Source organism: Talpa europaea, assembly GCF_964194135.1.
Source record: "Talpa europaea genome assembly, chromosome: 12".
Classification (NCBI taxonomy): Eukaryota; Metazoa; Chordata; class Mammalia; order Eulipotyphla; family Talpidae; genus Talpa; species Talpa europaea.
The window spans coordinates 93,053,166-93,080,809 of record NC_140079.1 but is presented as its reverse complement, the minus strand read 5'-3'; the positions used below and the strand labels follow the sequence as shown (position 1 = coordinate 93,080,809).

Here is a 27,644-nt window from a genome sequence, read left to right as displayed (position 1 = left end):
CTAAACTAGGTTCCTTCACCCCCAGAGGACATTTGGCAATGTCTGGAGACATGTTTGCATGTCACAACTCAGTGGAGGGAGCTCCTGGCCGCTAGTGGGTATAATCTAGGATGCCACTGAACGTCCTACGAGGCACAGAATTACCCCTCTACAATGTCATTAGGGTCAAGGGCAAGAATCATGACCTTTAACCCCTCCCAACAGTATCTGTACCATTTAAGTTGGTGTTTTCATTGGTTTGAGTTGCTGAGGCTCACAAGCTACAAGAATGCAGTCAGAAAGGACATGCCTCCTTTTGCTTCCAGCAAGACCAGATGAGAGGATTGGGACAAGGTGGGCATTCCTCTGAATCTTGGGACTTCCTGGGCCATGAACCTTGCCAACCCTCAGCTTTGATAATCTCAATACAAGCCAGTCTGTCTGTCCATCCCAGAGGTCACCTCCAAGCCCCGAGGTTTATGCAGACTTCCAGCAGCTGAAAGAAATATATGCAGATTTTTGGGAAGGGGGTGGCAGATGTGCTTAGGTAAATAAGCAAGTAATAATTAGCCAGGTAAATAAGTAATTTAGATAAATCCAAAGAATCCACGATCCAATACTGCTCAAGCACCTGAAGTCTGCAGAGGGTTAACAGTACCCAATCCATTTTCATCAAGAAATTTGAACTTTGGTCCTAACATGCAACTCAGCTGCGATTCTACATTATTTATTATTCATGGGGCATTGTAACTTACCACAGTCCCTGAGTAATCTTTTTAAGCCTGCCAAAGGAACCGGTGTTAATTGCTTACACTGAAACATATTTGCTGTTGGAAATGTCACACCATAATTATATCCCATTTCGCTGTCTGACAAGTAATATACTAAAAGAAAATTGCCTTTCTTTTTTTCTTCTTCTCCTTCTTCATGTGATGTATAAAACCATTCTTGTAACCCTTCAGGCAGCAAGCAGGTGGCAAGTTTCTGGACTTGTCAAGAAGTTAGTCAGAGAACTTTCTGGGCTGGCTGATGGTAACAGAGGCAGACAGGGCCAGCTCCGTGGATGGACATGCTAGCTGGACTGCAGCCAGAACCACACGAGAGGGGCCGTGTTTGATGTAATGCTCTGCTTTCATGCACTTGAAACTCTGCATTAATTTTTGAACAGGGGCTCAATGTTTTCATTTGCACTGTCCCTGTAGACTGTGGAGGCGGTCCTGCAAAAAAGATGTGACAAAGGCCATGGTCAGAGGGCAGACAGAGTTGACATGAAAGAAACTGGAGAGAATTTCAGGGATCTGTACACACACACACACACACAGAGAGAGAGAGAGAGAGAGAGAGAGAATATGAGTATGTGTGTGCTATGAGCATTGGTGACTTAGGAGGCAATGCAGGGCAGAACGTCTAATCAGATGGCTCTTTCTAGAAGGCTAGTGACTATATGTGGTAGGCTAAGCTTCTCTTAAAACAGGGCTTGGTCAAACAGGACACGCAACCAAGTCCGTCCTGCTCCTGTTCGTCGGCAGGGCTCTATTGGCATCCAGTCATGTGCAATTGCTCAGGCATCCCAGATTTCTTTCTACAAGGGTCAGAGTTAGGAAGGGGGGCAGGTGCCACAGAGGCCACAGGACTTGCAAAGCCCTAAATGCTTACTAACTGACCCCTTGGTGGAAATATTTGCTGACCCCGTTGTAAATTATGGGGAGCTTCATCTACCCGCAAGAGCTTCTTCTTCCTACTGCAAGAAAAGCCAAGAAGTGCAGCCACTTCCCAGCCTGGCAGCCACTTCCCCATCTCCAATCACAAAGAGAGAGGGTGGATTTGGATGAATGGGTGGGTGCTTGCACCCATTTTACAGATTTGGAAACAGAAGGGACTTCAAGAATGCAAGCCATCTGCTCAAGGCCGCAGGGCAAATAAGTGACCAATCCAGCCCACAGAGAGAGCTGCCTGACACCGCCCTCCCCCTGCCTCCTTTTTCTCTTCACTAACTATGCAGCTTCTCCTTTTTGTCAGTCTTATTCCAGGAAATGACACCATAGTTTCTGAGGGAGAAGTGAAATAATGACTGAGGGGCTGCTGGTGTCAAAAAAGGTTTTATGAACTTTCTCCATAAATACTGACTCAGTGTACACTACATACCCCACCCTGGGTGAAGCAGCTGGGATAGGAGAGTGAATAAATTGGCCGGGTATAATTCATTCATTACTATTCTAAAGTTTGTGCTTTTCTAGATTTAGTAGCTGAGCTGCATCCAGGCACCAACTAAGGTTTGCGGAGGAATCTTTTGCACAGGATGCTCTGCTGAGACTGGGGAGCAGACAAGCTGAGTCCCACATGGATCTGGTCCCTGGGAGGCTGGCTTGCAGGTGTCCAGCCTCTCACAGGTGATGCTGCTGAGGGTGTCTTCATTCACTTGTTCAATCAAGAAACACACGGAAAGTTTAAGCTAACGACCACACATTTGTCCCTTTACCCATCTCAGTGCCTGCTTTCCCTCCTGCCTCTGTCCAGGTGCAGCTGAGATGGAGTCAGGTGGGAGAGGATGTGGCCTAGTTCACACCCTTTCATGAAAACATAGGTGAATCCTCCCAAGTATTTTATTTCTATTTCCTTCTGAAGAAATTTGGCTCAGAGAGCTTCTAGTAACTTCTCCAGGTCGCATACTGGATCCAGCAGGCACAGAGCCCACATATGCGATCACTGTATTAGTTATGTTAGTGAGCATGCTGAGGGGCACCCCAGGAACCTCACACTTGCACACACACTCAGTGGATTCTGCCATCTGCCGCATAAAGACAAATCACAGTCTTCGTGTGAGAGAGCTTTAATAGGCTAGTGTGCATGCAGAGAGAAGAAAGGATAATAGTTCCCCAATAAAACACTGAAAATTATCCCCCCCTTGTGGATAAATGTGGATAAATGTCCAGTCAAACAAGGTTGGCCCAAAGCAGGGTTGCCTGGCCCCAAAACTTGTTCGAAATCTAAGGCACCCTCTCGTGGGGAACCATAGGAAAAGGGCAAAAGCAGCCAAGCAAGTCTGGGATGAAAGGAGCAAAATCAAAGTACAAATCAAGGTAAAGGCCGCCACTGTCAGCCTCGCCTCGGGTCTCTCACCCACGGCACTTCTGAGTGTCTCCACAAGTCTCAACTCCATGTGTCTCCTTCCATGTCCCCCAAGTCCCTGGTGCAAGTTCAAAGCCCAGCAGCAAGCAGGACTTCACATGTCTCCCTGCTGCATGTGCCTCCTGCAAGCCTTCTCCCTGTCTTCCTTAGGTGGGGCACGGAACCTGGAGCCTCCCCTTTCCCTAGAGTCGATTCTCTGTAACGCCTCCACTCTGTAGCAGTCAGGGAACACTCCTGCTGTAACAAACAGATTCCGATAATGCAGACGGACTCACACAGGGGATACTATTTCTCCATGAGATACTATTACTCCCCTCCAAGCAGTGATTCAGGGACCTAGGCTTCTTCTGTCTTGGAGTCTCACTGCCCCAGCAGGCAGCCCTCAAGGTCCCCATGCTCTTTGCACCCAGGCGGTGGAGGAAAAACAAGGATGAGCACAAGCAGGAGGTATCCAGGGTCAAATCTGGGATGGAGCTCAGTACATATGCTTTCATTCCATTGGCTAAGATGCAGCCATTTGACCAGACGCAACTGCAAAGGATGCTGGGAGTGTCAGGGCATAAGCAGAAATGGGTTTGATGAAGAGGCTCCACCACTCAGCTTGCCCTTCTGCTTTGGTCTTGATTCCCTCCACTTCGGGTTATTTCTAGCCAACCCCAAGTCCCCTGGCCCCTCTAAATACCCGTGACCACATGGCTCTATTTTGGCAAAAGGGTCACCTTCCCCGATGCCAGGAATACATCTCCAGGCAGCTTTCCTCTGTTAATGTGGCTGCGAATCTGACAGGGATACGGGGCACGGGGGAAGGCAAGGTTAGTAATTTAGTTGTCACTGGCTGACAGGTTAGTCTTAGAATATGTTCCCTGCAATTCAAGGCTTGTGAGAGGGAGAGAGAGAGAGACACTTAACAAATGTCAGCTCTTTTTTTTTTCCTTCCTGGCACAGCTGCCTCACGCTGACCCTGACATGTTTGGGGAGTGCCTCTGTATGATTCCACGGGCGCCTCTTCCCACTCACTCTTGGTGCCCTCGTCCTGCCTACCCAGCGAGGTTTCCCTGGGTGTGGCCCACCAGCCGTGGTCATCGCGGTCAGCAGAGGGCCTTGGAAATGGCTGGGAGGGCTATCTCCAGGGCAGCAGCCCAGGACACTGCCTTCTTCATAAGCTCCCCCATGAATCGCTTTCAGAGGCACTGGTTTCAAGCAGTTTCTCAACCTGGGCGTTGGGGTTTTGAATCAGCTAAATCTCTTGCCACGGGAAGGAAGACGCGTCCTCTGCATTGTAGCATGTTTAGCAGAATCCCCAGGCTCTGCCTTCTAGACACCAGTAGCACCCCTGCCTCTGTTGTGATCACTGAAAATGTCTCTGGACATAGCCAAGGATTCCCTGGGGGCAAAATTGCCCCTGTTCGAGAAGCGCTGGCTGGGAGTAAGATGCTGTGTCCTCAGCTGCTGGTGCTCCCCGGGCGCCCATGTTCTGCTCTCTGCTGCTCTCTCCCCCTTCTGGGTGGGCTCCCAGGACTGGATCTCCCTAATTGGCCATGGCAGTGAAGATGAGTGTGATGTGCCTTCCGCCCCCGCCATGCTCCAGGAGCCCGTGAGTGAGCTGTCGGAGGGAGTAGGAGTAAGTCAGGGCCTCCTGTGACCATGGAGAGGGTGGCCAGGCTGAAGGGCTGCCAGGCCAGCCCAGGAGGAGCCACAAGCCAGTTGTTCAGATCACTGAGACGGGCGAGGGTGTCATTTCAGCAGCTCTGAGCATGGCCTGACTAATGCAGGTCTTAGGTGAGAGGCAGTGGCCTGCCCACCTTGCCTGCCACCTGAAACCGCCTCCTAAGACATTTAAGGCAGAGCAGAGTAATAGCCCCAAAATCTTCTTAGCCTTCATTCAAATCCCAGCTCTGCCAGAGGCTATCTGAGCTGGATCGTGTGACTTGACCTCACTTGTCTCTGTGAAATGAGGATCACGACAGGCCCCACCTCAGTGTTGCAATTAATGCAATATCAAAGGCAGCTAAAGAACAGAACCAATGAGACCCACCGGAATGTGTGCCCAGAGTATGATAAGTGCTCAACAAAACGTTGTCTTCCGTCAATATCCTATTTCTGTTTCTTGGGTCTATGTCTTGAACAGAGTCTTGTTTCTTCCCAGTTGATCAGCTTCCCGAAGCTTTATTGGCCAAAGGAGTCGTTTCTGTTAATATTGAGAAAGAGTGACAGCCCATGGGCAGGGACAGGGACCCCAAGACCGCATGGCAGGGGGCTCGTGTGGGTCAGAGGTGCTTATCACAAACCCTACCGCAGCGCAGAGACCTGTGGTGACGCGTTTGGGCAGAGGACACGACAGAGGAGTGTCCCTTTACTCACACAGGCCCGGTCTCCTGTCCGACTGCCTCTTCTGTGCCGTGTGACAGGGTTGAAAAGGGAAGCCTGAAATTTTATGTCATCTTGTGTTCAGGAAGGAAAAGGAAATAAACAAGCACAGGCTGGGAAGACGAGTAGGTGATTGTGTCTGTGCAGGCGAACCGAGGGCAGGGGAGGTCAGCAGGGACATCGGCCCCAGTGCCCGGAATCCTTCCAGACGGCCTCCCACCTGTGCTGCCGCGGCGCCTCGCAAGCTCACTCTGTTGAGATCGCTCAGGTGACCCGGCCCGGGTGACAGCTTGCGCAACTTTCAATTGTGCTTGTATTTTTTTTTAATGGCAGTTTCAACAAATTCTACCCACTGATGCATTATTTAACCAAATGTCATTTCTCTGCCTTTCTCATTTAAGTATCATCTGTTAGGTTTACACATTGGTACACCCATGAAATTAACATTACACGTGTTTCCTTTCGGAGCTGACTGAATTTAATTTAATTTAAATTGTTGTCACTGTCAGCCCTTCCCAGGTTGTAGCAGTGGGGATGGGGAGGGGGGCTTGTCCCCGAAGGCTTGTCTGAGCCCCATCCTGTCTGGAAAGCCATGACTCTCCTTACCCCCGAGCCCTCCAGTCTAGCACTTGGTCCACCTTCAAGATTAGCTTCCTCTGCCGGTTCATCGGCTGAGCTTCTTATTTATAGGAGGGGTCCTCCAAAGCCCCTTGGCTTAGGGCCTCCCTGGTGGTGCAGGCAGTTGAGCACAGCGCTGTGAAGCTGTCCACAGCCTCTGCTGCGCGGGTTCGATCCCGGCCGGCTGGCGAGGGTCCCACATGGCGCAGCAGACCTCTCCTGTCTCTCCCGCTGCTCCCCTCAGCAGTGTATTTCAGCCAGTCTGCCTGTTCTGCTCCCCACTCTGTCTCTGGTGAACCTTCTCACCCTCCCGCACCTCTGGCCTGTACCCCGGTTCTTGTATGCATGAATAAATAAATCTTTAAAAAAAAAGAAAGCCCTTTGGCTTACAGGAAGCCCCCGCCTTGGCTGAGAAGTGAGGGTCTCTTCAGTCTTCCAGGCTAATCGAGGCGAGGGGGCAGGTGACCTGGGACGAGACCTCTCAGGCCTTCATAGTGGGGACCTGATTAACGCAAGCCGGCGGTGGCTGTCCCCACCACAAGGCGCTAATGGTGAAGACAAGACAGTGCTCTCGTTCATCCCCCAGCACCCCGAGCCCCACGGGGTGAGCCCTGTGCCGTCTGGTCCCACGCCGGCCCCACTGCCTACCCGTAGCAGCCGTTTGACAATTGTCTCTCAAATCTGTGGTAGCCCCACCCTGCCGTGCGCTGCCCCCCACGAGGGTGGGTCGGTCTTAGGGGTGTTTTCAGTGACTGGTGGGGTGAGTGGTGCGTGCTCTCATGGACTCGGGAGATCTTGTTTTCAATGTTCAGCAATTTTTTAAAAATGTAGGCTCTGCTAGCGCAGGCTCTTACGAGAGCCGTCAGCTGATGACTGCCAGTCCCGCTCTGGAAGGACCGCGAGGAAGGCACAGGCCCTGAACGCAGCAGAACAGCCTGAAACGAGGGGCGCCCGCCTGGCCAGCACGGAGGGGCAGGGCCGAGGAGCGCGTTAGGGCGTTTTTCACGTCTTTCCAAGGCTGGTCGCGGGACACGCAGCCTGCTGCCTCTGAAGGCAGAGTGGCCTGTGGGTGGAACCTTCTGGCAGACATATTTTGGGGGATGTAGAAGCTCCTGATGGGCCCTGCCCATCCGTGCAGCCGACTGCTGTGTGGGGCTCCGAGGCCCCGTCTCTGCGCGCCTTTGAGAACCGCATGTGTGCTGTGTGTTTCTGTCATCGCACTGCAGAACTTTCAAACCATTTCCAAGAAAAGATGCAGAAAAGGAAAGTCATAAACCAGAGTCTGTTTTGTATTCTTCGAAATTAGATTCTTTTCCTCCCTGAGGCCTTGACACATGACCTTCCTTTTGCCTGAGACACCTCCTTACCTGAATCCCTCTTTTAGCTCTCAACGTCTCGGCTGCGTCCTCAGAAAAGCCTGAAGACCCCCAGCCCTGCCCGCCTCCTCCCAGCTCCCCCAGTTTCCTTCCCTGCACTTCACACCTGTAACCGCTGTTGCTCCACCCCACCCTCCCTCCACTTGACTGTAAGTGCCTGGAAGCCAAATCCCGCATCTGCTTTGTTCTGTGCAACCCCAGGTCCTGAAAGGTTCTGCTCACGTGAGAGAGGCTGCAGGCGTATTTGTGAGGAAAGAAGAAGGTGAGAGTGAGCGCCCGCATGCACTGACATGGAAAATATGTCAAGGGCACATTGTTGAAAATAGAATGCCTGCGTCAAAACAGAACGTATATGATTGCGCGGCACTCTCGTGGATGAAAGTACTGGGGAAATAGCCACGGAATTGTTAACAGTGGCGATCTGTGGGCCTTCTGGCTGCCAGGTTTTTCTCCTTTGTCCTTTCCTCATCTTGTCCTGTGTGCTCGGCTTCTCTGCAATGAGTGCATTTCTCTACGTAGACAGAGAAATTAAAGAGAGCACCCAGGAAGTGGAACTAGACAGGGTTGAAAACAGGCTCCTCTTTGGCTTAATGTTGGTCTCTGCATCGGTGGGTCACAGCCGCCCCCCTCCAGGCCGCCCCAGGGCCCCCACCTTCGCAGGAGGCAAGAGAACACCTGTGCTGCTCCCCAGCCCATCGGCAGAGCCCTCCTCCAACATCTTGGCATCTTTCTTCTCTCTGTAGGGATCTATCCTTGTGTCCCAGGAGCTCCTGGCCTTGTCATCAAGCATCTGGCTCAGCCTGGGGGAGGGAGAAGTGACAAAAACCTCATTCCTGTCCTTTAGGGGCCAAACCTAAGGTTGTGAGGCTCAGCTCTCGCTGGTGTTGCTGTTGAAATAGGAGGCCCAGGTGCGGCGGGTTGGCCAGGAGGGCCGCCGTGCTTGCTTCGAGACCCAGCAGGATGTGGGCACAAGCTGGTGCCCTTTCTCAGGAGGCAGGATGCGGGCACAAGCTGGTCCTCAACAGAGCACGTTGCCCAACATTGTTGCATCATCACATTGATGGGCAAAAGAAATCCCAGCCCACGCTGCATGAAACGAAGCCGTTCGAGGACCCGTTTTCGTTTATCATTATCTTGTTTCAAGTTGACGTTTCCAAGAACCTCCTGACAGCGTTATAATTGAGGACTTGCTGTATTCCAGAGTCAGGTTGCCCGGATTCAAACTCCAGCTCCATTACTTCCTAGTTTGATCCAGGACACACTTGCCACTCCCACTGGGGCTCAGTTTCCCCACCCATAAAGTGGAAGCGGTAGCGGCCCTTGCCTCCCAAGTGGGTGCAAGGACTAAATGAGACGATGCCTGGACAAGGCCTACAGGAGAGACCTGCCCAGCATCAGCCCGGCACAAACGAGAGCCTGGATAATTACCCCCGTCCACATCGTGGGCCGTGACGGCATTAACGTGACAAATGGGCTACAATTTGGGGAAACGTCCCTGTTTAAGAAGAAGGCACCTGCAGCACGTATTTATGGTTTATGATCAGGAGGCAGCGTTAATGGCCCGTAATGTGATTACTATAAGGATTTTTATTAGGAAAATTCCCACCAATTCGGCATTAATTAATGTACTGTTACTTTAGAGTGTTACTCTCCCAGTCCTTGGAGAGTTGGAGAAAATAAACCTGTTGTCAAAGCCCTTACCCTGAGAAGTAAATAAGAGTTGTTCCCTCCTCCAGCAGCTCCATTTGTAATAAAAATAGATGAGTCCCTGCGTTTTTTCCGCGGCAGTATTTATGGAGCCAGCGAGGGCCTTTAGGAGAGGGGAAGGGAGACAGAGAGGAAAGCGTCAGGCGACAGGGAGGCGCTCAGGAGAACTTGCCGGCGGCATCGGCATCCTTGGGGCCCAGAGAGGTGGGAGCATGGCTGGGCACCCCAGGCCACAGCCTGCAGGATGCGGGGGCTCTTTGGCCCCACCTGTGCTCCACCTGTGCAAGGCCCGATCTGCAGTGCCCCCGCCCCTGCCGTTGGTCACAGGCTTGCTGCGTCCGTCTGTCTCTCTTCCACTGAAGTCCTTGAAACAGTGTCCAAGGCCCAGGTGGATGCCCCTTCCCTCCTGTCTCACCCCGAGCTTCCACTTGACCCCTGTGCTCAGCCTCCCTGGCCTCCCTTCAGGCCGCTGTCTGTCGGCAAGGAGGCTCGACAAATGCTGTTCCCTCTGCTTGAGATGCTCTTCCCTCTCTGCTTACCTCCCGACCTCCTTACTCCCCCTGTCCATCTGAGCTGCCCTGGACCTTTAACTAGCACGTTAGTCCATCCGGGCTGCCGCTCCCCCCACTGGGTGCCTTCAGCAACACAAAGTTATTCATTCACAATTCTGGAGGCTGGATGTGCAAGACCAGAGAGCCAGACAACGTCAGCCCGGGCCTGACTCACCTGTCTTCCTCGCTGGGGGTGGCTGCCTCCTCGCTGGGTACCAGCGGGTGCTGAGAAAGCAAACTCTCTGGTGCCTCTTCTTCTAAGGGCACTGACCCCAGGGGCCTAGGCTCTGCACCTGTAACCTCATGTCACCTGAATCACTTCCTTCGAGGCGCAGAGTCTGTGCAGTCATGGGGGTTGGGACACCAGCACATGAATCTGAGTGAGGGACACAGTTCTGTCCTAGTAGTGTCTGTGAGTGGGGGGTTTGGGGGATGCCCTTGCGTAGTCAGGAACAGCAACAGGGGTTTGATGATGTTGAACTGTACCGCACCTTCCTGGAAAGGTGAGCTGGGCCAGTTTGGGGGGGATGAGACTGGAAAGGGGGGAAGGGGACTGGAGGGCCGCTCCTACATGGCATGATTTCCCATGACACTAACAGTGGCCACCGTTGAATTTTCGTCCTCTCCCGTGTGGGGCCTGGAATGTCAACTATCCATGTCCCCTTCAGCTAGACTCCCCTCATGACCTCATCACCTCCCACAGGCCCCACCTCCTGACACCATCACCTGGGACATTTGCTTTCCAACATAGGAATTTGGGGGCACAGACATTCAGACCATCACAGAAGCTGGCAAACCTCGTTTTAGTGGAGATTTGACCCCGGTCCGGCATAGGAGCTACCGGGTCATAGTAACGTCCTACCTGCCGCATGGGAATAAGCGGAATGGTGCCCCCAAAGCCTGCTGTGGGGGGAGCAGGAGGGGCTGTCAGCGAGGCTCACAGTCCTGGCTGTGAACATAACGAGGCTCCATCCTGCCGCGTGGGAGAGGGAGCCAGCGCGCGGGCCACGGCCCGGCCTCTCCGCAGATGAGGTGGAACAGGCAAAGTGGCCGGGACCCAGTGAATTGCGGCGAAATGTAGCATCCGCCATCAATATCTATCCCACCAGCTTCCATCTATCGAGCTGTACATCATTAGAATATCCCAGGGCTCTCGACAATAAAATCAATAAGACGGTTCAGCCATGGGCTGTGGTTTAATAACTCCAGACTTGAATGAGGGGGAAAAAAATCAGTGAGCAGGAAAATTTCCTGCGTGCTTGGTGCGGGGGGCGGGGGACGGGGACATTTTCTCAGAGAGGGAAAAATAAACCAAGTGACCAAGCCCTTCAGGTCAGGGGAGCAGGAGGCCCTGAGCATCTGAGGCCACACCCCAGACGTATTGAGATAAAGCTCTTCCTGCCTTGAAGATGCACCTCTTTAAAGGTGGCGGAGAAGAAAATAAGGGACCCAGGATGGGGCTGCACGTGGGTGACTCGGGAGCTTTGGACACCACCCGTGCTGGCACCGGCCGAACTAAAGAAATTAGAATTTCTTGGGTGGGACCAAGGAATGGATTTTTTTTTTTTTTTAAGAGCCTTGTGAGCTCGGCCTTAGCGCCGTCTTAGAGACCTCCATGCTGTGAGAGCCAAGTGGAGGAAGACGCCGAGGTGCGGGTTGAAGGCAAAGGACAAGGGATTATCCAGTGCTCTGGGCCCAGGGGAGCTGAGTGGGGGTTGAATGGAGACGGGGTGCCCCCGGGCTGGTCGTGCAGCCTGGCATCTGAAGGCAGCTTGGTTTGTGTCCTGATCTTCTCCACCATCTGGCTGGGTGACCGTGGGCTAGTTCCTTACCTTCTCTGAGCCTGGGATGATGATCTGGAAATGGGTATCTCCACATGCAGCGTTATTATGAGAGGTCAAGAAACCGATGAAAGAATTTCATGAATGTTCAGTGTTTGACAAATTGGGGTGAAAATCAAAAGAACAGAGTCTCAGCCAGTCCCCTCTCTCTCTTTCATATTCTTATGCCCCCTCCCCAGCGCCTACCACAAAAATCTCCCAACAAGAGCCTCCTCGGCCCCTGCAGTATTATTTGGACTACACGTCCTCCCTGGTGTCCAGGCTGCTGCGCGTCGCTCTGCCCTTGACCTTCACCTTCCCTGTTTGTGTAGCTAACTCAGCACACCCTGCTTGGGACACTGATGGCGTCTAGTTAAGATTCCCCCAGCTTCCCTCACACGCACCCCGTGTTCGTAGTGTTGCCGCATCCGCAATCCACCTGTCCTTATTCTGTTGTTCATGGCAGTAGACTCATTTTCATCTTGCTCCAGTCACTTTTATTTTCAAAGTAACTTTGCTTTCCTCCCATGCCACAAAGAGACCGCGAAGGTGCCAAAGAGCCGACGAAATCAAAACCGCAGTGGTAACAAGAATACAGAGTGTGGGGGTGTGGGGAACACGCCGATGGAGCCCACAAGTCACCAGGAAAGCCCGCCCTGACTCCCCACCCTTGACCTTCACACCTGCCTCGCAGAAGTGTACTTGATATTCTCCCCCACAAACCTGGCTTTTTAACATTTGTCTGAAGTCAGCTTCTCCTGCTGTCTCAAATCATTCTGATTCTTCCACTTAACTCTCTATTTTATGCCACAAGTACCTGATTACAATGTTAATGCATCGTCTTTGTTCTAGGAGCTGTGGTGTTTGGGTTTTGGGGAAGGCTCCGGACCACGTGGTGTGTTACCTGGTCTGCAGCTGGGCTGCCCACTGACCCGCCTCCTTAGCAACAGCTTGGGGACAAGGAGAGGGTGTTGGCACAGATGCCAGTCCCAGCTCAGCTACCTCTTCTCTGGGACTTCTCCCACCCTCCGCTTCCTCACCTGTGCCGTGGGAAGATGACAGCTCCCTTCTCGTGGAGGTCTGGGTAGAAGTGAATAAAGCCAGGCACAGAAAGCACCTAACACATAGTAGGCACTTTATAAATAGTTGGTGTTAGAACCATCACCTTTGTTGTTACATTTCACTATCAAAGTCATCCATTTTAGAAAATACTGATAATGCAGGAACATATAAAGTAGAACGTGAACGCTCTCATGCCATTGGCCTGCTTGTTAATTGGGAGCATGTCTTGTAAGTGCTTATGGATAACATTTCAGAACTTCTCTTTTGCTTAACAATATCTTAGAGACAACATTCTGTATCTATGAAGATTAGTAAGACCTTTGGATCGACTCCTCCATGGGACCTTCATAATCACTCTTGACATCAAGACCCCAAGACCTTTGCACTTGCTGTGCCAGTTGCCAGAGTCCTCCCTCTACCCTCATTGCTCACTCCCTGGCTTCAGTCAAAGTTTATTCCAGTGTCTCCACTTCATAGCAGCCTTCACTTACTGCCACAGCCAAGCACAACCCCCTGAACTTGGTTTCTTCATAGCCTTTGTCACCCTGCCATTGTATTCTGTGTTTGTTTCCTTTTCCATTCACTTTCTACCCCACTAGCCTAAGCTCTGTGTGGAAACGACTCTACTATGACTAGACCCATGCCTGGCACTCAAGAGATGCAGAATGAATGAATAAATGGACCAAAGGACATCTACACACAGATGTCCAGATGGCCTTCCTCTTCCCATAGGGCAGATTCTCAGGCCTAGGGTGGGGACCATGCACATTTGAAAGTGACTACCTGTTGTCATGTGGCCAATAGCAGAGTTAGCCAGTGTCCCCACTCCAGCAGGATAATGCCCCACTTTTCCGAGTGCTTTTCAGGACCTCAGGCCTGGGAACAGTGGTCCTGTTTCCAGTGAGTGTTTCCAGAGGGACTGGGATGTGGGGAGCCCAGACTGCCAGGGGCATCTCTGCCCATATCTGTGGTGTGCTTTGCTGTCACCTCCACACCCGCTCCCATGTCAGAGCAACTGTTGGACAGATTGTTGAAGAACCAGGGGTGCAGAGTAAAGAACAGGAAGCTGGTCATTGGGGCACTACTGGCCTGGGGTCCTGAGTCAGCCTCGGTCCCTTTAATCGGCACCCCCAGGCTATGACCAAGGCTGGGTGCGGCGGGGCAGAAATCGCTCACTCACACTCCATTTGATCCAGCAAATTGCTAGGCCATCTATTCCCTGTGCCAACATGGGTAGTGGGGTTCTGGAGCCACTCTGAGCAGGTCCCCCCACAGGATGCTGGGCCATTCATTTCACACCTCTGAGCTTCAGCTTCCTCACTGGGGCTGGGCCAGGGGAGGGGGGCACAGCAGATGTGCCCAGATGTGCCCAGGAGGGAGGCTGCACAGGCAGGCATGTCAGTTTCCTGTCAGGAACTTGGGGTGCCTTTGCTTCTTAGGGTAGCTGCTGTGGTTTGAGGTTGAGCACATCCAGCTTTTCCTCTCCCCCTGCTCTCTTTGTCACCCTTCGGGTTCTTCTTCTTTGCAGGTCTCACTCTCTTTTTCTCTCCATGCTTGTGTGACCTCGGTCTCCCTGCCCCCACCTTCCCAGCCTTCAGCCTGTCTCCACCTCGCCCTCTGCATGTATCTCCTTTCTTTGGTGTTTTTGTTCCTTCCCACCCACCCCTACCCCAAAAATAACTGTACTCCAGAGTCTCAGGTTTCTTTCCTTCTCTTTGCTGCTCCCAGGCCAACTGTCTGACCCAAGGACAACTTTAGATTTAAGTCAGGAGGCTCCATTGCTAGAGCAGGAGACCGTTTCCTGCAGTCACCCCACCTCCTGCCACTCCAGAAGGAAGGCATCCATGTCTGTCTGTCTATGAACCTGCTCTGCCTTCAAACACCCTGCAGAGCAGTGACAAAGCCTTGCTAGCATCGACGCACAAGTCCCCTCCAAGCCTCCCGTCCCCTGCTCTCTGCTTCAGCAGAAGCAAAGAAGGAAGAAACCAGAGGGCTTCAGCGTCCACTCCAGCCTCTACCCCACTGTGACCTGGGGACAGGAGCCTACCTCTCTGAGTCTCAGATCATGACAAAGCATTTCTGCCAGAACAGAATAATTAGACCGGTGCCCCCAGCCCAGGGCTGATGTGGGTCTGCCCTCAGGTGACGTCAGCTCACTGGACCAGCATAGTCACTCTTCTCCAGAATGCATTGATTCAGTTCCTCATTCCTTCACCGGTTCATCCACTCACTCAGCTACCATGGCAGGGGGCACCTTGGCTGGTTGGCATGGGCTCCTCCCAAGGCCCATTTGCTTGGACGGCTAAGAACCACAGTTCACTGTTATCCAGAGACCCTGGGGCAGGGATGAGCAGTGTCCCCCAAGCGCCTGCAGGATCACGCCTCAAGGGGACTTGCTCTTGAAATGGTCCTTTGAGGACTATGTCCAGCTATATCCATTGATCCGGACTATGGATGGATAGGTGGACCAATGGATGGACAGAGGAGTGGATGGACAGAGGGGTGCATGGATGGTTATATGAGTGTTTAAAGGGACGTGATCCCTCCAGTCCTTTGAAGAGCAACACAGAGAGATCCAGGTAGCAAACAGTGGCACAGTAGCCATCGTGATGATATGTCCCATCCCCAAGGTTGGCCCGTGTGGCCAAGATCAGCACGCTGCCTGTGGACTGTAGTTGTGGGGAGCAGAGTACAGACTTTCCCCAAACATTATTATCCTTTTACTTTGTAGTCTCACATTCCTTAATCCATTCATAACCCACTTCTGAAAACAGGCTTATGTCTCCATATATTTTTGTGCTCCAGGCTCTGTCCAGGGCTGGCAAATGGTAGGGTTTAAGGATGCTGGGTAGATAGATGGTTGGATGGATAGATAGGTGGACCAATGGACAGACAGAGGAGTGGATGGATAGAGGGGTGCATGGATAGTTATATGAGTGTTTAAAGGGACGTGATCCCTCCAGGCATACCCGTTTCATATGATCACCAAGAAAACCAACTGTATTTGTTATTGGTTTGGAGAGAAGATTACAAGATGGCTAGAATAACCCTCTGGTTGCTGTCTAGTCTGAGATCCAAGATGATAATTATCCCCAGGATTACAGATACTGGTTGAACAACCAAGGGACAAAAGACAATAGGACCCTGCAGGCGAACTGGAAGAAATGGGCTCAGGAGCTTTGGGCTAACCTCTATAAGGTCCCCTCTGTCCCCACAGGCAGACTGTTCACTCCATGGCCACCACACTGGTCTTATAAAATATTTGAGCATTGTCTACTGTTTTTCCCAGTTGGCTGGCTGAGAGCTCCTCAAATGCAAAGATTATTTTCAGAATTTTATTTTCCTAATGCCTGGCATAGTACTTGGCATGTAGTACAGGCTCAGTTAATATTGCATGGATCAATGAGTTGATAGGTGGTTGGAAGAGTGGATGCATGAACGGTTTGCTTTAAGGATGATGGGTGGGTGGATGGATGGATGGTTGGTTGATTTTAGAGGTGATGGGTGATTAGGTGGGTGGATGAATGGATGGTTGGTTTTTTGGATGATAGACTGTTGAGCACTTTGCTAGATGAATAGTTGAACGGTTTGCTGGATGGGTGGTTGCATTTGGATGGATGGATGGATGGATGGATGGATGGATGGATGGATGGATGAAAAGATGACTGTATTGGCCTCCTAGACTCAATCTCCCACATGATACAGGAATCCTTCCTACAGTGCTTCTGACAATCCTACCTATGTGTGTTTACCTACCTACAATAACTGACTCACAAGTATTTCATTAACTTACTAGCAGAATTGTTTTAAACATTCCCAAATCCTAGCTATGATAATGGAGTATACCTTCATGGTTAAGACTTTGGTTGAATCTCAGGTACCCTAACTAAAGCAATGCTGCCTTGAACGAAGTCTTAGGCCTCTCTAAGCTGGGTTTCCTCATTTGCAAAATGAAGATAATTGCACTATCTGCAGGGTTATGGGGATTCCATGAAATATTGAATGGCAAAGGCTGGTCAATGCTTTATAAGGGGATTGTTATTGTTATGATACTGAGCCAAGATGTACCCTCCTATAATTGATTTTTCACCGAGAGCCAGATGTGTGCCAGATATTGTTGTACCATTGTATATTCAATGCCAAGCAAGATTGAAATGGTCTCTCATTTCATGGAGTTTATGTTCTAATGGGATGTTCAGACAATAAACAAGTAGACAGGTAAAAGCTTTCAGATGCTCTTAAATGCTGTGCAGAAAATTGAAATAGGGTGAGGTGAAAGAATGTAATATGGCTGTGAGCTTATAAGACACAGTCATGCAAAGATCTAGGGAGAGGGTATTCCAGGCAGCAGAAACAGCCAGTGCAAAGGTACTGAGGCAGAAACAAGCTTGCTCCAGGGAAAGAAAGGCCAGGCGGCAAGGGGGAAGGCAGGGGCAGTCAGGGCAGAGACGGCTGCAGGAGGCAGATCCCACAGGCTGTGCAGGCTGGGCTATGATTGGAACGTTCTCCACATTGATTTCATGGTGTCCTCTGAGCGACATAGAAGAAGCCTTGTGCATTTGGCCATCACTCAGCTCCTGTGACAGCTGACAGGCTCCCAGTCTTCTGGCCGCCAGACTGAGCAAGCCCACTCTCAGCTTTGCCAGATGACATTCTAGGACACCTGCAGCTACTTCTCTGATGATGTGCTGGATCCCATAAACCTAGAAACCACAGGGCATCAGAGTGGACCCAAAGGAAAGCAGGCTGAGGAAAGGCAGGAGGCTTCTAATTGGAATCACAATGAACTAAACCAGCAAGCTCTGTTAGAAGCATTTATCCAGGTGAATCTGGTGTAGGAGCCGACTTTCAAAGAAAAATAAGATCCGACAGTGACTGGTCCAGGAGCTCAAGTTAGGGCCTGGACCTCTCTGCCCTTGTGTCCTCTGGGATACTTCTCTTCCCAGGCAGCCTCTCTCCACGTGAGGACAGAAAGGCTCTCAGGATCTTCCAGTTCCATGTATACGGGAGAACCTCTCTTATGTAGTTGTTCCAACAGAAGTCTGGAATTCTCTTTTCTTGGCTAACCAGCTTTGGTTCGGTCCCACGCTAACCTCTGCATGGACCTGCTATGGCCAAGAAGGTGCAGTGTCCCGATCACCCCAGTGCTGATGATGGAGGGAGACCTTGCTTTCCTATAGACTGAGAAGAAAGGGGAGATGATGACCCCCAAAAAATTGAATGATAGAGTTTCAGTTATGGGTGATGGATAAGTTCTGAGGTTTCAGGTACAGCGTTGTGCTCCTAGTTGTGCTTGTAGCCGTACGTGTACTTGTATGCAAAGAGCTGAGGTCTCTGCTACCTGTTCTGATCACCTTTAGGAGGGGCTGAAGGGATGCTGCTAGGAGGTGAAGGGAGGGTGGTCTGCCCAGGCCGGAGTAGCGTGCCAGTTTCCGTTGCCCAAATAAGAAGGAACCTCACCCTCCCGTATGGTAGAGACAGACACCTCCTCTTCCTCCCTCTCACCTGTCTCGCTCGGTAGTTTAGTAAGTGTGTGCGCGTGTCTCTGTGGACTTTGGAAGCTCCCGTGGGTTGACAACCTTGTCTACAGCCCTCAGCCCAAACCGGCTGCCACATTATAACAGGGCAGCATAGGGACCCAGCTCACATTTGGTTCCAGTGAATCAGATTCTAGAACCAAATATGATTGCGGCAGAGAAACTCCCCACCCCCACAAGAGACCACCCAGCCTCACCCCATCTCTGTGGTCTCTCGGGCCTTCCCCAGGTAAAGCCAACAAGAACGTGCAGTGGGACGAGGACTCCGTGGAGTACATGCCGGCCAACCCCGTCAGGATTGCCTTCGTGCTGGTGGTGCACGGCCGCGCCTCTCGGCAGCTGCAGCGCATGTTCAAGGCCATCTACCACCGGGACCACTTCTACTACATCCATGTGGACAAGGTGAGGACCCCGGCCACCCCCGGGCCGTGCTTCTGCGCCCCTCCCAGCTGGCCTTTCAGGGAGGCTCATGGGCCAAACAGCTGCCTTTCTCTGCATGTGTGTGTGTATGTGTGTGCATTGCACATGTGCATGTTTGTGTGTGTGTGTTTCACAGTTCCCAGCTGCGACTTTAGACTTTCTTCATAAGCACCGTATGCCTTACCTCTCCTCACTGCCCCTCTGCCCGACGCCCTCAGCCACTTTGTGAGAACAGTACCCAGGGGTGGCCACGCTTTTTCTCTCAAGGGCCAGAGAGATTTTAAGCTGCTCTGTCCACTGACTCAGCCTCTGGAGCTGGCCGTGGTGGTGTGTGGGCAGCCATTAACAAGCACAGGAAAGCCTCATTCACGAAAGCCTGCAGCGGCTTGCTCACCTCACCCTCTCTGAGCCCAGAGAGCTGACATGACGTCATCTACTGACGAGACAGGATGCTGCCATTTGTCAAGAGGCAGAAGGGACGCTTGATCTGAAAGGCCTGCTTCTGACAGTCCGTGGGAGGGTGATGGGGAGTCTCACCTCTTAAAATGCTCACCAGGTTTAGGCACAGCCATACTGCACCACTTGTCACCCCCAGGTCACATGCACAGGTCTGGTGTGAAAATGCAGAGTCCCAGGCCCCAGCCCATGACCCAGGGAGCTGTCCGCTGAAAAGCTGGACCAGGGCATCTGCATTTCCAGGAGCTAAAGTAAAATGCAGGAATGATAAAGACTCAAGTAGCCATGCAGAAGGTCCCCAGCTCTTGAGCCAGTTACTTAGCAGCACTACTGTGTGCAGAAGCCACAGCAGCTACAAGGGGAGGGGGCGGAGTGGGCTTGGGGCGCAGGGCCTGTCTGCTGCTGTCGGCTGCTGACCGTCTCTCTCTCTCCTGGGAAGCGCTCTAATTACCTGCACCGACAAGTGCTCCAGTTCGCCGGGCAGTACAGCAACGTCCGCGTCACCCCCTGGAGGATGGCCACCATCTGGGGCGGGGCCAGCCTGCTGTCCACCTATCTGCAGAGCATGCGGGACCTCCTGGACATGGCCGACTGGCCCTGGGACTTCTTCATCAACCTCAGCGCAGCCGACTACCCCATCAGGTAAGGCGCCCTGTGCCCCAGCCAGCTGGCCCGGGGTCCCGCAGCCGCTCACCCCCTCCAGCGGCGGCTCATCCCAGCCTTCCTGAGATGCGGGCAGAGCTCGCGCACTGTGTCCATAGGAGCCACATGGCCCCCGAGGATCCTATATGTGTTCACTCACTCACTCTTTCAGCAGAGATGTGCTGAGCACACGGTTTTCCCAGGTCTGAGGATACACTAAAGCGACTAAAGCCCCTGCCCCCAAGGGAGCTTCCAGCCAAGTGGGGGAGACAAACAAGCAAAATAAATAAAATGACACATCAGAAAAATAAGGCAGCGAGTAATTGCCAGGAAAGGAAGGAATTTTAAGGAGAGTGGCCAAGGACTTCCTCACCAGGAAGAGTGGCAGGAGGTGGAGGAGCCGCCACTCAGGGAACATGGCCCCGGCAGGGGCAAAAGCAGGTGCTGACCCCACAGGTGGGACAGGCCTGGGGTGTTGGAGGAATGGTGGGGGGCGGTGCATCTGGAACAGAGTGAGTGAGGAGTGGAGGCATAAGAGGTGAGAGAAAATCGGGATGAGGTCTTGGGGATTCTAGAATTTGGCAGTTCCTCGAAGCCAGATGGGAGCCGCCGTGTGTTGTGCGCAGGGGAAGGGCAGGTGTGACTTCGGTGACGAACTGGAAGGGGACAGAGTGGTCGCCATGGCCCTGGCCAGTCAGAAACCCATATCCTTGGGCTGTTGGAGACCCCCAGGGGTGTTTGCTTGGCTCCTGTCAAATTTTAGAAAATGAATTGACGACCCATATTTTAAAATTAGGAGGGTTCGTGTGAACCTAGAGATTTCGATCTTCTCTAGAACATTCGCCCTCTGAGCCTGCAGCCACTTGGCCACATTGTGTGAGGATGGCAGAGAAGCCAGCAGCCCCTAAGAGGCCAGATACAGCCAGGAAGCTCTGGCCCTTTGCACGAGCATTGACAGCTCTTGAAAATACATGATGAGCAAAGCAAACCTGTCTAGAGAACTTCGGGGAAGGGGCAAGATGTCAAGAAGACAGTTCTTGGCTTGTCTGTCTGCCAGGCTGATTTATTGACGGACAAGGCGGAAAGGGAGAAATGAGTGGGGTGGGGGAGTGCAGGGGAAGTCTTCCTTCTTTTGACGGCTTGAGGGATTTGGGTAAGCTTTCCCAGAAGACCTGAAAGAGTCTTTAAAAAAAGACTTTTATCAGAGCCATTCCCAAACATGCTCAGGAGTACTGAAAATAGTCTGTGACCCCCGCCTTGACATCACCGGTTTCAAAGATAATCAGCTCACAGCCAGCCTGGTGCTCGCTCGACCCGTGTCCCTCTCCCTGACCCCGCCGGAGCATTTCTAAGACACACACTTGTACCTGTAAATATTTCAGGATACCACTTCCAACAGATAAGGTCTCCCTTTGAACAGAACATCAATATGCTTATCACACCTAAAACATTACCAGTCATTCTTAACGGCCTTGAGTATCGAGGTCACATATTCCCAGGAGTTGGGGTTTTCAATCAGGATCTAGATGAGGTCCCGGCATGGAAGAGAAGGTCTCAGTCAGAGCTAGAAATGACTCGTTTCCTGCACCGTGTGATTCCTGGTGCCTCAGTCCTGGGCGTGGCGGCATCCCATGGCCGGCTGGGAGGCCCCGGATGCTGGAGGGGACCTCAGTCTGTGGCATTTTGGTTAAGATAACATTGGCACCCTGAACCTGAGGACAATGTCGACAGGTTAGAGACCTGTCTCTGTTGTTCATAGAAAACAGGGTCCAACAGGGTGCTCAGGAAACCATGGGCAAAATTTTACTTAATACTCATTCATTTAAACAAGTCCACAAACATTTGTTAATCAACTCCTATGCTGGGCACTATTGGGGCACGTGGTGTGCACAGCGCCCCCCCACCCCACCCCACCCGGGGCAGCACATAGCCTAGATCATCATGCAAGGACTGTAAAGAAAGGAAGGTGGTGTGAGTGGAGAAAAACAGGAGGGACCTATCAGGCTAGGGAGGCCTCTGAATATGAAGTTTTGAGTGAGACCTGGAGGAAAAAGAGGGATTGGCAGGCAAATGAAAAAGATCGTGTGAGCTAGGATTTTCCAGCCTGGGCACCACTATTGTACCAGGCTGGGTCATTCTCTGTTGCGGGAGGTTGTCCCATGTGTTGGAGGATGGTTAATTGTATCCCTGACCTCAGTCCAATAGATGCCAGTGGTGCCCCACAAGTCTTCACAATCACAGATCTCTCCAGATGTTACCACCTGTCCTCAAGGGACAAAACCTCCTCCAGTGGTGAACTCTCCAGTTCCTGATAGAAAGAACAGTCTGGAAAGGACTTGGGTTAGCAAAGGGCTTGTTGCCTTTGAGAACGTTAAACATGGATGGAGTATAATAAACCAAAGAATAAGGAGAGGGAAGTTTAGAGACATTCAGGACAAGGTAGGGTTATGACATTCTTCCTCCATCTTTTCAGAAAAGTCCCAAAATGCTGAGTGTAGCAACTAGCATGGTGGGCACCTCCTTCAGTCCTCAAAGCAAACCTATTGTACAGAAGGGCAAACTGAGGCCATGGTCATATAAGGACAAACTGGGGATTAGAACCAGTTCTGTCCCGTGCCAACATTCTCTTGCTTCAAGTTGGCCCCTTGGGGAAGCATTTTTCCCAGAGGCGCTGGATGGCCCCAGGCCCTGGACCTCATGGTTGGACAGGATAGTAGTTGCACCAGTGGGCAACTGCCCCCAGGGAGGGTCATGAGAGGTAATTCCTCCTCCAGACCTCTAGTAGAGGTCCCAGAGGACAGCCCCGGCTAGATCAGGTGGTGGCATTATGGCAGAGACCTCTTTCAGCCAGGTATGTGAGCCAGTGTCCTTGGCTCTTCCCAGGAGAACTATGCCTGGTTTCCAGGCTGCCCCCTAGAGGACCTACGCTGATTTGCAAACTGAAGCCATAACCTTGGTCCCTTAACCAAGGCAGTTCCACCAGGGTATGAGAAATTCTAGTTTCTCAGCCTTCGAGAGGATGCATGCTCAGACTCAGGTGACTAGCGTTCAAATATAAGCTCTGCTTCATCAGAAGGTGGTTATCAGCAAGTACATCTAATCTTTGTGAAATCAGGATAGAATATTAGAACTAGCACAGTGCTGAATGCTTAGAAAGTACTTAATAAATAATTGTCACCTATTAATTCCTGAGCCACAGTCACAAGCTAACCTCCCCTCTCAGGAACCCTGAAATCCGTTCTCAGACCACATACCCACCTATTTGAGTTCAGAGACAAGAGTCATCCTATTTCTGGCTTTTTTAGCTAGATGTTGCAGGTCTCTCTGCATCTCTCTCAGTCCGTCTTTCTCTCCGTCAGCCTCCCACTGCTCTTATTTCCTCCCCTTCCCAAGTTTTTCTGCCACTGTGCTTTGCCATCCTCATGCCCAGAGGCACTTTATGCATCAAGCACTGCTGGTTCCTCTTGCTGTTGTTTTTGTGAAGTTGCCCCACACGAAAACATATGAATTTTGCAGATGAATGATTTTATCCTGGGCAACTCTGATAGGTTTTCACTTCCCATCTGCCGCTCCATCTGTAGCTTCCCAAACCGCTATTTCTTCGATCCCAGGAGAGAGAAAACTTAGGGGCCTTCTCAAAAAGTGGGAGTACCCAAGTCAGAAGCTTCCTTATAAGAGTGTTGGAAAACTTGGGAGCTCACCTAGGACAGAGCCCCCCAAAGTGGCTGGTACTCTGAGTAGTCTGTGATCTGACATCACTTCCCTGTGTCTGCCCCCCTACTCTAAATGGAGGCCAGACGCTTCCCCTTTTAGGCAGCAAAGACTTGCTGGTCTTTCCTGGCCACCAGACCCTGGATGCAGACAGCCTCATTGAAGACTTTGTTCCACCCCTGACTGACTGTGTGAATCAACACAAGTTGCTCTACATTTTCTGTGTCTTGGTTTCTCTACCCAAAAAACAGGACACAATATTAATGCCTATCTCACAAGACTGTCAAAGGAGGATTGAAGGGAATACTGTGTGTCGAGGGCCTAACAATTCTCAACACATTGAAAGTGCTAGATTAATACAGGCTGTTATGAGTATAGCAGTGGAGCCGCGTGGCACCCCAGACGGGCCTTAGTCATCAGCTGCATTGCTTTCCTGTGTAATGACTCATGAAAAGCCCAGCAAAATACTTCTTGAACTCACATCTTTTTCAAAAGTGGAAAAAGCAAATTTGACTGTGAAGATTGACTGTTTCAAGAAAAACAAATAGGATCAACTTGTTTGTGGGAGAATAGTCCAGTATTTGTAATATACCAGCTAAGTGTATTTGAAGAGTCCAGGTCTTCCCACTCTGCTGCTGACATGGCCACCTGGCCAGATAGGCTGTGGTTAGAGCTGATCTGTATCCATGGGCATGGATGATATTGGATGTTTTCAAACACTGAGACCTGCTAGGACTTCAGTCATCAAAGAGCACATGGCTTTATTCGATTTATCCTATTTGCTAAGGTAGGAAACTGCTAGCAGACTTCAGTTAGATGGGCCACAGAAGGGATGAGACCAGAAGTGTTTCCCACTCTTGCTTGTTTGGGACCAGTGGAAACAGGTCCCCCCCATTGTCTTCCATCACTAAGCCCTGCATCCTGGGCAAAGCAGGCAAATGGAGGAAGGATGAGTGTGTCCAGGGCCCCTCAGGCTTGTGCATGTGCTTGTGCATGTGTGTGTCTGCATACGAGTGGGGAAAAACAGTATTGAAATGTCTTAAGCAAAACCCAGGGTCCATTGATTTTTGCCTTTTGGGAGTCTACAGCAACTCTAACCCTATTGAGGAGGCACTCTGTGGACTTTTAATTTACTCTTGACCTTAGAGCTAGACCACTGTTCCGAGATACCACCAGGGCCTCCTGGGAGCATAAGTGGTGCCTCCACAGGAAGTACTAGCTCAAAAAGACAGGAACCAGGTGTCCATGCATCCTCTAGAACATCCAAAAGGCCAGTGTTTACACAGGCCTGATCAAGCAAGACTAACCCTAGATGTACCTCACACATATATCATGCTCTGAAGGAAAGGGAGGAGGCATCTACAAGCACTTAGCAGGTGCAGCTTACCTGGACTGGGGTCTGGGGCCACCTCTGTGGAGAGGCTGCCCATGAGCTGTGTTCCATGATTAGGCATTAACTAGCAGAAATGGGAGGGGTACCAGCAAAGTGTTCTAGAGAATGGCATGGACAAAGGCCCAGTGACAGAAGGGGCCCTGGCATGTTTGAGGAACTGAGAGGTGACTGTGGTACCACCGGTGAGGTAAGCAGAAGCCAGTCCCTGCAGGCACTTGAGTGCTCTGTTGGGTGGCTGAATGATTAGCCCCTGAGCTACAAGGTTGAACATCATCCTAATGGATATGAGGAGTTTCTTCTTCCTTTTAGACCAAAAACTCATCAACAAAAGACATAGCATCCTTGGAAGCTTTGAATAGCTGGTGTAGCTCTCAATAGAACCATGTTGTGATCTCCCCATGAGATCACAGTTCTCAAATGATTCTTTTTTTTTTCAGAGATTTATTTATTTATGTATACAAGAACTAGAGTACAGGCCAGAGGTGTAGGGGGGTGAGAGGATTCACCAGAGACAGAGTGGGGAACAGAAGAGGCAGATTGACTGAAATACACTGCTGAGGGGAGCAGTGGGTGAGTCAGGAGAGGTCTGCTGCACCATGTGGGTATTTACCTGGCCAGCTGGGGATAGAACTCATGCTGCAGAGGCTGTGGGCAGCTTCATAGGTTGTGTCCTAACCCCTTTGCACCACCAGGGAGGCCCCTCTCAAATGATTCTTGAACTTCTTCCCAGCCCACATCAGCCCCTGTCTCATTTCCCACCCTTCTCTGAACAGGACCACCTGCTCACCAGCAGCTGGAAATCAGTGTGCCCTCACCTGTGTGCCCTGCAGATTCCAGTTGTAACCCTGACATGTTTCCCAATTATATCTCCACCTGTGATCCCCTCCATCCTTGCCCAAGTCCGATCCTCACTGCTTCACACCTGGGCCTTCAGAATTCCCCAGAAGGACTAGACTGAGCCAGATCCTGACAATGGACTAGAAGAAGGGCATTCTCCAAGGCCACTTAGAAATAGAGCAGCGACCCCCAGCCCCCACTGGTCCCACCCTCACCCCTTTCCCCTACCCACCCCACCCAGACTGCCTGGGTTCAAATCCCAACTCGTCTGTCTACTAGCTGTGTGAACTTGGACTTGGGGAAATCCTGTTGCCTCGTTCAATAATCATTGCCTGAGCACCTACTCAGCGTCATGCCCCTAAGATACAGAGGACCATAGCTCTCAGTGGAAAATCTGAATTGTGGGTGATTCTTGAAATTTTCTTTAAAATACGTTTCAAAATATCAGCTTTTTAAAAATATCAGGACTTCATCCCAGCCAGGTGAAGCAAGAATTTATATGTTTTTTTATAGCTCCCCAGGTGCAGTAGATACACAGTGAGGGTTGAAAACCTCTCACGGGGGAGATGTAGAAGCTCATCACGTAATTACAGGGAAGCAAGATAAACGCTGTGATGGAGATGTGTCCGCTTCAGCCCTCCATGGGAAGTCGTGCCTTGGGCCCCAGTACAGTCTCCCTTGTTCCTCACTTTCTCAGCGTCCAACCACTTCTATTCTGTAGATGTTCAGAGATGCGTACCCTTTTTCCTGAAACCCCCAAACCTTGGCATGACACCACCTGAGGGAAGCTCCTCCCAGATAATGTGTGGGTCGGGAAGGGTGGATCTACTCGGGCTGTTGTTTACAAGGGAACTGGAAAAACATGCCAGTAATTATGCTATTAACTGTTTTGTCTGCATCTAGTAGCAAAATAATCATTTCCCCAGCCCTGTTATTTTTCAGCCTGACAGAGTGCACTCCTGCCTTTGCAAGAATGCACTTTGCTTGCCTCTTGCCAGCTGTTCTGGGTCTCCTGAGCTATATTTTAGGTTAGACAGTTCTCTGGGCTTTCTGGAAGTAAAGTCTGACCCGGAGCATCCCCTGCAGTTCTTAAGGTTCTCATGAGACTCAGATGAAAACACCCAGTCTTCTCAGAAAGGCAAGAGTGGTTAGCAGGGTCTAGAACACTGTCTTGGCCAATATATGTAAGAAAGGACATTCCTGGCAGGATGGGAAGAGCTCACACACTAGCACAGAGGCTGGCAGGAGAAAGGGGCCGGAATGATGTCACTGCTTCACCCACGGATGATGCCACTTGGCTTAAATAATTCCAGCCACATTGTTTGCTTGATACTCATTTTCTCAGTCTTTCATTCCAAATGAAAAGAAGTAGAAAGGGTTGGATGGTTTTATCTCGAGTCATATGTCCATTCTTCGGTCACCAGAAAGTCAAACACTTCAGTCATTCATTATTTCGACACATGATTTTTGAGATCCTACTAGATGCCAGGCAGTATTCTAGACCAGAGCTGCCGAATAAAACTTACTGGTGATGGAACTGTTCTAGAACTGTGCCACCCATTCAGCTACCACTAGCTACGTGTGACTACAGCGAGCTTGAAATGTGCTGTGTGGTACTGAGGAATTAAATTTTAAATTCAATTTGATTTTAATTTAAATGTTAGCAAATAGCATATTGAACAGCACAGTTCTAGATGCTAAAGATAGAATAGTGAACAAAACCAATTAGAAGCTCCTGCCCTCTTAGACCTTATATTTGTGTTGGGCAAAAATACTTCCACACAAGAGAATTTCACTGACCAAAGACAAGGATGGATGCTAACACATCAGAAACAAACCTGGTCTCCATCCTCTGCCCATTTGACAGTCTTGCCAACTCCCAGACTGACCCTGCACTGAATTTTTGCATGGTATTTTCTTCCTAAATTCTCCCTCCAGAGCTCATTGTTCTCCAGCCCCTTGGCAGCAGTTCTGTGTGTCTGTGGATGGGACATTTCCAACCCTGGGCATCTCCTGCCCAGTGCATTGGGCATGGTTGC

The 27,644-nt window shown here is 51.0% G+C and overlaps 1 protein-coding gene across 1 annotated transcript in view; it reads left to right on the top strand.

Moving 5' to 3' along the window:
- XYLT1 (xylosyltransferase 1) overlaps positions 1-27,644 on the top strand; it is a gene marked incomplete at both ends in the record, with an annotated part of 272,575 nt that overhangs the window by 184,902 nt on the left and 60,029 nt on the right. Inside the window, 2 exons of the mRNA XM_084250520.1 lie at positions 18,376-18,548; positions 19,462-19,664. Coding sequence (XP_084106646.1) covers positions 18,376-18,548; positions 19,462-19,664 — 376 coding nt within the window. The remainder of the gene's footprint in view (positions 1-18,375; positions 18,549-19,461; positions 19,665-27,644) is intronic.